The 13,679-nt window shown below is 40.7% G+C and overlaps 1 protein-coding gene across 3 annotated transcripts in view; it reads right to left on the reverse strand.

The window, feature by feature from the left end:
- The window catches only part of LOC123675874 (transducin-like enhancer protein 3-B), a 170,369-nt gene that overhangs the window by 49,823 nt on the left and 106,867 nt on the right, over positions 1-13,679 (reverse strand). For all 3 annotated transcript variants that reach the window (XM_045611416.1, XM_045611414.1, XM_045611415.1), the window contains exon 6: positions 9,826-10,063. In XM_045611416.1, coding sequence (XP_045467372.1) covers positions 9,826-10,063 — 238 coding nt within the window. The remainder of the gene's footprint in view (positions 1-9,825; positions 10,064-13,679) is intronic.

The following is a 13,679-nucleotide window of genomic DNA, read 5'->3' on the forward strand; positions in this document are numbered from 1 at the left end:
GAGGTGCGAATAAAACTGAATATGGAAAGGCATCACACTGTTTGATGGAACCACAAGTTCTAATTTCTATATGCACGACGTGGTGAAAGACAAAATTCTCCTCATAAGATGCCATTGCTTATGGAAGCAGGTTGCCTTTGGTGTTCAGCAGAGGCAACATGATCATCATAATAGACATTCAGAAGGTTGTGAAACCCCAAATCTTCTAAAATTGGATAAAGGCCTCCCTAGCAGCTTCCAGCATTTCCTGTCTTGGGCTTTCCTTTGACAAATCTAGCCGACGCTTATTGTTCCTGAGTGATATCCCTAACATACTCCTGTCTATAGACCTGTTTTTTGTGGATGTTATCGAGATTTGCTTCGGTGGAAGTCCATGTATGTACCTATAGAAAGCAACTGTCGAATACTCTTGTTCTTATATGCATGGTAATTCCTTTCAGAGTTCTTCAGTTCGGAAGCCAACAATTCTAAATGAGTTCTTCTAGAGATTTCAACAGCGTGAAACGACGGATTCTGCCTTATATACGGATGACGGTGTGAAGATCCAGAAAAACAGAAAGAAGAGTTCGACAGCTACAAAAACAATGGGTGGATGATATTAGGAGGCTGGTTGGTGAAAGGTGGATAAACGTCACCTCTAAGGAGACAAGAAAGCTGTTGAAAGAGACCTATATTCAGGAGTGGAAGAATGCAGGTTGAAAAGGGAGGAAGGAAGACACGGAAGCTGACCAAACCATTATTTCAATAAGATATTGCGCGGACTGAACGACTCTGGCCTTTTTTTGAAGATAATCAAGTCAAATTGTTTCCTTGGCTTCCTAGATCTCCTAATGTTTCAGCTATTGAACACGTTTGCGACATAATTGAAAGAAGACTACTCCGTTTACCATTACTCAAAAGACTCTAGCTGCAATTCGGCATGAGGTACATGTAATATTGGATAGGATTGTTCAAGAGGAGATCAATAATACCATTGTGAGTAAGCTCAGGCATATCTTGGAGGCTAAACTAATTGATGATTTTTTCATTTTTTCCAAAAGTGTTGTTTTTTTTCAATGCCACTTGGTTTAATCGCTGGGACTGAAATCTGGAGAATACGGTGGAACGCAAGTCTTCCCCTTTTTCGCTTGCAGAAGGGGGAAGAGTGAGGTTTCCAGCTTTTTATCGTTGCCAGTTTCCTGCATTATCGAGTGCACAACCTGAAAAGTTGGAAAAAGCGCCGTTTCCCCCGCTCATAATCAAGATAAATCACATTTGAGGCAATGAAGAATCAACCGACCGGAAAGACGGAGGGGTGAGAGGTTGCGACGACCACCCCTTCCAGAAACCGAAACGTATTTCGTTCCATTTCCAGCCGATGCGGACGATAAAGCGATCCGCGTTTTTTTTTTATTACGCTCGAGTTATCTCAGATGGACCATAAAGTCTTGCTTCCGAAACGTTGCCGGAAACGCGTGGGCGGTTTTCTGTTACGTTTTCTTGCAGGACGTCTGGGGGACTTTGATCTTTTTTTCGTATGTATCGATGATCCGTATATTTCTGGATTTTCGATGCTTTCTTGACCTGGAGAAGTATTGGTGTATAACTTTGCTTCCGCCGTTTTGCAATAGGAGGCTGAAGCGGTAAGTGGTACTCGAAATAAGTAGATCGTAGATGTCATACAATAAGCTTAGGTATTCGAAACATAATGCCATCGAAATATTAGCCGATTTGTGTCTGCATTATAAAGTTATTCTCGATTAAACGTGTCCGCTTACGAGCCAAATTCTAGATATGAAGAAATCTGCGGCTGAGGCTCATGGAATGCTCTCAAATATATATGGTGAGGCCGCTATTAGTGAAACTACGTGCCGAGAGTGGTTCTAACGGTTCAAGAACGGTGATTTTGACGTCGAAGACCAGCATGGCAGTGAAAGAGGGAAGGTTTTCGAAGATGCAGAATTGGAGGCATTACTTGATCAAGACTAGTGTCAAACGCAACCAGAATTGGCAGGATCATTAGAAGTGACGCAACAAGCCATTTCAAAATGCCTGAAAGTCATGGGAATGGTTCAGAAACAAGGAAATTGGGTGCCGTACGAGTTGAAGCCGAGAGATGTTGAACGGCGTTTGTTTGCTTGTGAACAGCTGCTTGCAAGGCAAAGATGGAAGGGGTTTCTGCATCGCATTGTGACTGGAGACCAAGAATGGGTTCATTGCGATAATCGCAAGCGTGAAAAATCATGGGAATATTCCGGTCATGCAAAGTTGTACGCCTATGTAGTTTACGGTCATACTCGTTTTTGTAATAAAACCTCTTTTGGAAAACTCTTTATCTGCTATAATCCATTTCAATTTGAGAATGGAGTGGTATAATGTGGGTCAAGGAATGAAAAATAACAATTTCAATTGTTGAAGTTGTCATCACCAAATTCACTTACAAAATGACCTGACAAAATAATAAACGTTGAATGAACTAAACGACATATGACGCTGAAACTCCGCGTGAGTATAAGGGACATTTCAGCCAACTTGACAAAGTAAAGAACTTTCTACCTCATTGATCAATTTCAAGTTAACTCATCGACACAAAATTCCCACGAGAGTTTTAAATGCACATAAAACGAACAACGCAAGACTTCTATAACATAAAAATAACTCATCGAGGGTCGATTATAAAACATTTCCAGCGCTGAAATAAGCCACCCTTAGCACGAAACAACCCTAGGCATTCGAACAGTCGTGACTGACTGTAAAGACTATTCTTATTTATGACCCGAATTTCGCGAGGTCTATCATAAGAAAGGGTTGTTCCATTATCCAACCCCTAAGGGTTCGTCTTTGTACGAATTCGGTAATGAAGCGATTTCAACCGGGGGTAAACTCGACGTTGGTAAGAGATCGCGAAGTTCTTTCAAACTTCGAGGTCGATACCCCATTGAAGCTGCTGTTGGAAGCTCGAACGAAGATTTATTGTTGGCAAATTAGCCCCCAAATTGAGTGTAAATGCCTGGAGTTTCGGTTGGAGGGGAGGAGTAAGTTGTTGGATGGCAACGTCGTCGGGAAACGCGAGAACAAAGGGATGAAAGTTGGGCAAATGACGAATGAAGAAAAGGTTGAATCCAACTTGGAAAATATACAGAAAGCAGATCCTCGAATTACTTGGGCATTTTGAGGGAAGATGTGGATGCAATATTCTCCAAAGTTCACTCCAAAATAGAGATACTGGATTCTTAACTTCAAAGAAAACATTAAGAAATGTGATGAAGTCACTGATGTGTAGAGCACCTGTCTCTTACTAATAATTGCCTCTGATTATTTGAGTATTCCCAGTCTTTCTCTTTCATATACTATCGACGTCCAGGGTCTACATTCATATTAGGCCAATTGAAAAGTCCCCGGTCTGATGCACAGATCGCGGTGCTAGTATTAAATCCATATGATTTTTAGTTAGTACCAACCTTCAAACGATACGTGTCAAAATTTGACATCATTCCGACCATTAGTTTGTGAGATATTGCGTTGAGAGTGTAGCTACTTTGTTATTTGAACAAAGATGGAAAAAGAATTTCGTGTGCTAATGAAATATTGCTTTTTGAAGGGAAAAAAATACAGTTGAAGCAAAACCTAGGCTTGATGAAGAGTTTCCGGGGTCTGCACCAGGAAAATCAACCATCATTGGTTGGTATGCTAAGTTTAAACGTGGTGAAATGAGCACCGAAGACGGCGAACGCAGTGGACGTCCGAAAGAGGCTATCACCGACGAAAAAATCAAAAAAGTTCACAAAATAATTTTGAATGACCGTAAAGTGAAGTTGATCGAGATAGCAGAAATTGTGAAGATATCATCTGAACGTGTACATCATATCATTCACGAATATTTGTACATGAGAAAGCTATGTGCAAAATGGGTGCCGCGCGAGCTCACAATCGATCAAAAGCAACAACGTGTTAATGATTCTGAGCAGTGTTTGAAGCTGTTTAAGTGCAATAAACCTGAATTTTTGCTTCGATATGTGACAATGGATGAAACATGGCTCCATCATTTCACTCCGGAGTCCAATCGACAGTCAGCTGAGTGGACTGCACACGATGAACCGAATCCAAACCGAGGAAAAACACAACAGTCAGCTGGCAAGGTTATGGCATTAGTATTTTGGGATGCGCAAGGTATTATATTCATTGATTACCTCCAAAAGGGCCAGAGCATCAACAGCGATAATTAAAATGTGTGATTGGATCGATGCTTCTGCATCCACCGTATTTGCCAGATCTGGCCCCCAGCGACTTTTTCCTGTTCTCAGACCTCAAAAGAATGCTCGCTGGAAAAAAATTTAGCGCCAATGAAGAAGTAATCGCCGAAACTTAGGCCTATTTTGAATCGAAAGACAAATCGTACTACGAAAATGGTATCGAAAAGTTGGAAGATCGCTATAATGCTGTATCGTCCTCGAAGGCAACTATGTTGAATAATAAAATCGAATTTTGCCAGAAAAATGTGTTTTAATATGGTAGACCGGCGACTTTTCAATTGGGCAGTTACGTCAATCAAAATACCCTTCAAAATCACAGGTAACACAAGTTATCTTCACAGAACAATTCCACCGGATCCTTATCACAAATAACAACCCCCAAGGATCATCCCCCAAATCTTCCCCCCTCCCCTCAAAACCAGAACTTCCTCAACGAGACATAACACGCCAACCCGGCTCAAAATATGAAATACGACTTCGGTCGATGCCACAAACGAAAAATACCCTCCGAGAAAACCCACCCCCCATTCTCGGCAGCCAAAGGGGCGGCTAATCTGAAGATCTATCGTGCCGAAAGCCGGCCGCCTCAAATCTACGGAGAGGCGGGCGGTTCAAAAGGGGCCAGAGATGCGACGAAGCGTGATCTGGCAGCGTGAATTCGACGTCTAATATTCGATATGTTTGGAATGCGATGCCTGGGATATCGACGGAAATTTACATGTAATGTCCTTTGCCGATTCCAGGAGCCGGAGATCAAAGAATCCGATAACTTATTCGGAATCGGAACTTGCATATGGAAGTAATTTATTTGCCTTTCGGAGCAGGACAGGCTCGAGGCTGATTCGTATTAGACTCCGCTTTGCAAGACCGCTGGATGGCGCCACACGCTGCGAAACACCACTAAGTACGACGCCGCTTAAGATATAGTATTGGCTGTTAATCAGTCAAAATTACCATGAAGGTGTATGAGGGAGGGACCACAAGGTAGCTTTACTGAAATATCCACCACTGGTCTTGGGACGAAACATCTCAATCATCCAAAGAAAGAAGCGGCAAACTATTGGTTGTGTAAATCTTGACAATTAGAATAATCGGCGAGATAAAAAGAGTTTAAATAATTAGTGACTGTAGTCCGACATCATTAACATTTTTATGAAATCTTCGTACAATCAAAACGACTATATGCTTTGCACTTTTTGAACTCGGCTCGACATTTTCAGAACATAAAGGATTTTCCATGAAGAGGTTTCAATTTGGAATGCCCGCTTTTTGGGAAGCTGTCACTATTGAAGTTCTCATCTTTTGACGTTTGGAAATGGCACGCTCCAACAACGCATTAGAATTATTAAAATTCTTTACAAAAATGATGAAAATTTTGCATAGTTTACAAAACAGAAACACTTTAGGCTCGTCATGAGTCGTGAAGCGCCCTCTCGGTCGGTAATAGCGGAACTGATAGAACAATTTAAGCTGTTGGGACTAGTTTGTGATGTGAAGAACCAAAACCGTGACCGTGGCTGAAGACAACTGAGAATATTGCTGCTGAAGCCCGAAGTGTGAAGAAAAACCAGGTTTGTCGATTCTTCGTCGTTTTTGGGAATTAGGGATTCCACAAACGACTTTACACCGAAAATTTTTCATGAAGACTTAGGTCTTAAGGTTCATTCAACACAAGAACTCAAGGCAGTTGAAAACCAGTAACTTCCTATCTTCGCTGATTAGGTTCTTGAATGCATCAAAAATCATCTTCATCAAAAAAAATCATCAAAGATGCCCATTTCCATCTCGGAGGCTACGTTAATAAGCAGAATTATCGTAAAACCCAAGAAGGGTTGTTGAAAAGCCTCTCCATTTTCAACGTGTCACCGTGATGTGATTGAACAAGCCCCTCAACAAACAACTATAAAAATAAAAGAATAACTTCACGGCTTACAGACAATTAAATTCTAAAAAAAAACCTCCTCGAGAGGGACTCGAACCCGCAACCTTTGAATTACTAGTCCGACGCTCTAACCAATCGAGCCACCGAGGAAAATAGAGCATCGGACATTTACTCACAGACGTTAAACCAATATATTCGAAACATAAAATCCTCTCAAAACCAACCGACGACTTTGATCTCTGTCGACAAACGTATTTCCCAAAAGCCTGTCACTCCGGCCCTGTCCGCCTCCGAAGTAATTTATTCCCATCGAAAACCGGAGCGGCTCCTATAGCCTATCGCTTATGCGCGGTTGTTAGATGGCATTACCGACACTTGAACGACTTCTAGTTCCTTTAGCGCCTTCGCCCCACACGAGAACCGTAAAAAGAAGGAGGAAATGACACGGAATCGACGAACGTGTATGGATCCGTTTCCTACAGCCGGCGGAACGCTCACCGCCCCCAGGGCCGTACCGACACGAATTTCCACCCGAGAAATCTTCCACATATTCGCGAAAATAGGATTCTGCAATTGGCGGCGAGATCAAAGGAAATTGATTTTGATTCATCAGAAGTCGGTTTATGAACACGAGGAGCTAAAGAGGCTTCTAGTTTACATCTATACGGGTAATTTGACAGGTTTTTTTTATTTTGGACAGTCCGAACCCAATTTTTGACTGCTCAATTTTTCAATTTTTTTCGAACTTAATAGTGCATTAATGAGATTTGAATGACAGCTCTTCAATTCCTATTCTTATTATTACGTGCAGTAAAACTTTGCTTCCGCCGTTTTAGGTATTTGTAAACATAACGCCATCGAAATATTGGTCGATTTGTGTCTGCATCATAAAGTTATTCTCGATTAAACATGTCAGCTTACGAGCCAAATTCTCGTCATCTGCGGGTGGTTCTAATTTTCTGCTTTTATATGAAGAAATCTGCGGCTGAAGCTCATCGAATGCTCTTAAATACCTATGGTAAGGCCGCTATTAGTGAAAGAACGTGCCGGGAGTGGTTTCAACGGTTCAAGAACGGTTATTTTGACTTAGAAGACCAGCATGGCGGTGAAAGAGAGAAGGTTTTCGAAGATGCAGAATTGGAGGCATTATTTGATCAAGACTCGTGTCAAACGCAACAAGAATTGTCAGGATCATTAGTAGTGTCGCAACAAGCCATTTCAAAACACCTGAAAGTCATGGGAATGATTCAGAAACAAGGAAATTAGGTGCCGTACGAGTTGAAGCCGAAAGATGCTGAACGACGTTTTTTAGCTAGTGAACAGTTGCTGGCAAGGCAAAGGCGGCAGGGATTTCTGCATCGCATTGTGACTGGAGACGAAAAATGGGTTCATTACGAAAATCCCAATTGAATCATAAATGTATAACCAGTTTTTTACAATAAATCCTCGAATTTTGAAAAAAAAAACAGCGTAAGCAAAGATGTACGCTTATGTATTATTTAAATAACTATTGTTTCGCTACACAGTAGCTTCTTCAAATTTTACATTTTGAATAGCTTGCTGAAGCTGAAAACAAATTTTTGATTTTACGGTATTACAAACTCTTACTAAGATCAACAACCAAAACATTTGGTTTTTAAACAATTATTATTTAAATAATAAAGAAATGGAGTGGAAATAATTGTTATTTAATTTTATATTAATTCTATATAACGAATCTGTGATTTGTAAGAAAATGAAAAGAAAAAAGAAAAAGGAGTACAATTTCCAAATGTGTAATAATATCATACGATATTAATTATCTATCTGGTTAATGTATCAGCAAAATGCCATCAACCTAACCATTGTCAAACAGAAGATTTCCACGCTATTACGTAGGAATCATAATCGAAAGTAACCCAAGTAGAATGCATGCCATCGAGGGAGAATAGCGATATACCGATAGCGATATCATTTCCAAATATCAGCCGTTTCATTTATTGTAAATAAATTTCGTTTTGAGCTGAACAGCCACGTGGTGGTGTTCCCTCTTAAGTGTCCATCAAAAAAGACACAAGTAACCAAACCAAATCAACCGAATCAAATCGCTCCATCCATTAACCAGCCTCTCATTCTTCGATCCTCGAATTTAGACACACATCATACACTTCCTTGGCCAGTTCATCGTTCCCAACCCCCTAAACGAGTTAGCGTCCCCTTCGAGAACGTGACCGAATCAACTCCCTGCCGAGACAGGAGGAGAGCCGACGAAATGGAGCACCGACAAGATAGCCCCGTAATATCTGGTTGGCATGACTACCGGAGATCACTTCTAGTTCGCCGCTCCGAGAACCACCACATCGTTTATAGCTCGTTCGGGGATAATGCGACGTAAAGGGCGCTGGAACTCCTTCAGGCGAAACAAACAACCCTGTCGTCCGACGCCCTGTCGGAGGCGTCGCGACGGTTAGTGTTAATATGGTTTAAGGGACAGATTGGGCTCCGTCTTGTTTTGAGGACTAATCTCCGAATGTATATCTAAAGGGTGTTTTTTTTAGAGCTATAGAACTTTAAATTGCAATAAAACTACGATGGATTATTCGATTGACATGAATTTTATTTATCCGCAAGATAATCTTGTGGCACTACATTTTAAATAAGATTCCTGGCATATGACCGCCACGACTGGCTCGGATGTAGTCCAATCTGGACGTCCAATTTTCGATGACTTTTTCCAACATTTGTGGCCGTATATCGGCAATAACAAGGCGAATGTTGTCTTCCAAATGGTCAAGGGTTTGTGGCTTATCCGCATAGACCAATGACTTTACATAGCCCCACTGAAAGTAGTCTAGCGGTGTTAAATCACATAATTTTGGAGGCCAATTCACAGGTCCAAAACGTGAAATTAGGCGGTCACCAAACGTGTCTTTCAATAAATCGATTGTGGCAAGAGCAGTGTGACATGTTGCGCCGTCTTGTTGGAACCACAGCTCCTGGACATCATGGTTGTTCAATTCAGGAATGAAAAAGTTAGTAAGCATGGCTCTATACCGATCACCATTGACTGTAACGTTCTGGCCATCATCGTTTTTGAAGAAGTACGGACCAATGATTCCACCAGCCCATAAAGCGCATCAAACAGTCAGTTTTTCTGAATGTAACGGTGTTTCGACATACACTCGAGGATTAGCTTCACTCCAAATGCGGCAGTTTTGTTTGTTGACGTAGCCATTCAACCAGAAGTGCGCTTCATCGCTAAACAAAATAAAATGGACGCAGTGCGCGATACGTATTCCGCACAGAACCCTCATTTTCGAAATAAAATTGCACTATTTGCAAGAGTTGTTCAGGCGTGAGTCTATTTATGATGAATTGCCAAACCAAACTGAGAATAAATCACTTGACAGCTGTTAAATCGGTCGCCATCTCGAACAGTAATACCAACTTAAAGTTATATACCTCGAAAAAACCACCCGTTACTTTTGTTTTCGTTCGTGAGAGCCTTGGAGGTTTATTATTTATCATTCAAGAAGGTAATTAACTATTGAAGACTTCATGGAAAGCATATTATAGCCTTTCATCCATAAAGAATCAGTTTGTCTAAAAGAGAAAACTGTAATGTGTCAGTACCGCCATCTATATATCAATCCCGATCAAATTCTCTTCGCAGAAACTACTTCCATGTCACGTACTCAAAGTAGCAATCTACAGATTGAAAATTTTACTCACCGCTGTTTGATTTCACATCGTCCGATCTATGCATGTCAGGTTTCCCTGCCAGCATGGCCAAAGGGTGTTGACCTGGTGCACCTAGTGCACCGGATAAACCCAGAAGGCTAGCTGCAGAACTTGGTGGAGCTCCAGCCAGACCAGGATGTGGCATCATTGGTAAAGGGGGAGCTGCGTGAGATGGCAGTTGTTGCGCATGCATCTGCTGCAGGAGTCTTGGTAGGTCTGGTCTTTGTTGCTAGAAAGAAAAAATAGAGTCGTTTAGAAGGATACTTGGAAAGTTACAATTTCAAGTGAAAAAATCTTTTATTTGATATTTGGTACATCCTATGAGAGTACATGGTTAATGTAAATACTGATGAGATTCTGGTGTTCAACAGCACCTGAAGATGCTCAGTCTTCAATGTTGCCCAGAACAATGCAGTAATGTATTCAAGGCAAGAATTGCATTCTGAGAGCAAGAACTGTAGAGGTATACAAGGCAGGGACCACTGAATATCCTTCCAAGGATTTCATCAATAGTCTTGAAAATCCCACAATAGAGGGTGCTCTAAAAGTATTGGCAAAGAACTCTTCACCAATATACTCATAACCTTCATTGATTTCATTAAAGAGTGACTAATTGGAACCCCTCTTCAATAGACTTATCAAGCATAGCCACATAAAGTGTTTGTCCATACAAACCATTCAGGATAAATCAAAAATATTGTATCAGTTAGACTTGCATCTCTCTTCTCTTGTGGTGGTTCTTTGCTAGCCCTAGAGATGGCGCCGAAAGATGAGCAATTCTCGTAAGAACGGCTCACATTGGGACAAAAACCCAAATGATCTACAGTAATTGGTATGGTAGGTGTATATGGCAGGGACTACCTTTATTGAGAACTTGTGCTAACCCAATGCAAATACAATGCACTCCAATGCAGGGATTCACCCAAGAAACAATTAGTCTCGGAAACCACACATCGAAGAGTGCTGGAACACGTCAATTAAAAATATCCATTCATCAACCCCTCCCGTTCGCAGCAGACGGAACAAAAGAAAGCCCCAATAATATCCGTCCTCCGCGATAAACATTTCATCCTGGCGCGGTAGCTTGTCAAAGGACCTGCAGAGTCGGCACACATAGCACACCGGGATGTGACATTCTAGGGGATCAGGAATCGGCTTATCTGCTCACTCAACTTTGCGGGTGAGTACGCCTGAAATCTGCCGGATAAAGCGGTAAGTCAGGACGAGGGGTTGGGAGACGAGGGAGGTGGTGTGGACAGTGCCGTAGCCGGGAGAAAGTCAAACCAGGTTTGGAAAATGGAAATTATGTTAAGGTTGTTCAGACGCATAGCAGTTATGGAGCAGAGATAAGCTGGGACTGGTAGCAACTGGTTAATGTGTATATACTGTATATACACGATACAAACTCCGACGATTCGACGTCCATATCTTGAAAAGCTATAAAATTAATTCTAGGTATCAGATTCTTACGATTTTATATTATTTAGGTATGCTTCTATCTACATTTATGTTTGACACGCTTTGAAAAGTTATATCACGTGAGTGCAGCTTCCTCCTGTTTCTGGAGTTCTTCAAGATCATGACTCGACTATTGAATATATATTTTGAAGTGAAACAAACACTCGATCTTGGAAAATATCTTTGATATAAGGATAGATATTGTAGATCGATTTTGACTTGATTTCTATTGTAAGAGATAAAATCTTTTTGAGTACTATTACAATAATTCTTTTCCGGGTCTGTCCTCAGAACTATTATCATAGGAATTTTAACGAGTGATAAGTGTTTCTATGATTATCTTATATTTATTTTTAATAATATTATTTGCTAGTAAACATAGTAATCTCTCATAGATCTCAGATGACTACATTTTTCATCATAATTTTGGATTCTACAATCTTTCTCGCATCGTCCAGTTGAAGTGAGGCATTTCTCTGATCCTTATTGCTCTTTAGCTTTGCCCAAATGATCTTACCAGGATTGAGATAAAGGAAGTAAGGCATTTATTCCATACATTAGAGCCATGTTTGTTAAGAGATTATGGTCAAGCAAACTTCACTTGCTGATCGTTCAATTGATTTACCATATTAGTTAGTCTAGAAATATTGGGTTGGCCTGCAAATTTTCCCGATTCACCACCCTCATCCCAAAAAACAAACAATTCTCGACAAAGCTCTCCATTATCTGGCCAATTCAATAGACACTGACTCAGCTTAAACACCCTTAAACGAACATAAATTCCACCCCATTTCGAGCCACTCATAACCGATTATAAAACGGGCGCAAAACGCCCGGTCGGCGTCGTGAAAAGCTTTCGGATGTATTTTTCCAGAGTATTAAAAGGACAAAAACCTAATATTTCTACAGGAGAGAGGAAACTTTTCCAACGCTTCGGTCGCTTCTCTCCCTTTTGCGCCTTTCATTTTAAGCTGAGGGGTGGATTAATGTCAGATGGAAGGCATTAAGCCGCCCTTTGTCCTTACAATGTGACTTGTATCCAGCCTTCCGTTACCCCCACGTGATTTATGCTGGATTATTTCTTTTGGGACTCGTGAAGATGGGAAAATTTCCGAATGAGTTCCGTTTTTTTAAATCTGGCATTCAATAACTGGGTTTGGGGGGGGGGGTGGATAAAGCAGATGAAAGGCAGATTAATGAATATACAGGGTGTTGAGAAGCTTTCAGATTATATACGCAGTTCTGTCTGGAATTCTGAAGGTTAAAAAAAGGTACCAAAAACTGTATATGTTTTCTAATAGACCATAGACCAATGACTTTACATAGCCCCACAGAAAGTAGTCTAGCGGTGTTAAATCACAAGATCTTGGAGGCCAATTCACAGGTCCAAAATGTGAAATTAGGCGGTCATCAAACGTGTCTTTCAATAAATCGATTGCGGCAAGAGCTGTGTGGCATGTTGCGCCGTCTTGTTGGAACCACAGCTCCTGGACATCATGGTTGTTCAATTCAGGAATGAAAAAGTTAGTAATCATGGCTCTATACCGATCACCATTGACTGTAACGTTCTGGCCATTTGTTCTGGCCTTTGTTTTATGAATTCCAAACTTTGGTTGGCGGGAGAAAAATTTAAAATCTCCTGAAATTTACGTTAAGAATCCAACTCTGAGAGTTATCTGCATGAAATATGATACAAAAAGCTATTGATCCTCTTTGGATTGTATTGTCGTATTAAATTTCAGGGCAAAACAACAATGAAATAAAATTTGAAGAAATAACTTCTTGAAAAAATAAATACAAAACAACAATATTGAAAACATATATTGCTATGATGTCCTAATACATATAGTTTCGGATTTTTTGATGTATCTTTTCCAATACGATCCTCGTGATTACACTCAGTGGTTAGCGTTCGAACTATGAAGCAGTATACTTAGTGTTTCTTCATTTCATTTATCGCTTTGATCAATGTGTTGACAAATTCCATCAGAAAAGAATGAAACATAGTGAGAAGTTTGTTATGGTCCAATTAGCTACAAAAAAAAGTGTAATCTGTCAATATTTCTTCTCCAGTTAACAACCCTATTGTGTCCAAAGTGAGATTATCGAATTCTTCCTCTAAAAATCAGTCCAATGATCCTTGAATCATTCCCCCCTTACAGTCACCCAAGCGAAGGAGACAGGACAAAGGGCTCTCAAAGATAATCCGATCTCCAGTTATAGGAAGAGGTGGGGGGAGACGAAGTGGGTCCCGGAAAAACTTTCCTCGAGAGAAGACCCACCCCCAAACCGAAATTAAATTGCTTAACGTAATAAAATTAAAAGGGAGTCGAGAGGAGGATGGCACAGAAACCGAACGCCTTTTCTTTTTCTTTTCTTTTCCAGGT

This window comes from Harmonia axyridis, chromosome 3 (genome assembly GCF_914767665.1).
Source record: "Harmonia axyridis chromosome 3, icHarAxyr1.1, whole genome shotgun sequence".
NCBI lineage: Eukaryota > Metazoa > Arthropoda > Insecta > Coleoptera > Coccinellidae > Harmonia > Harmonia axyridis.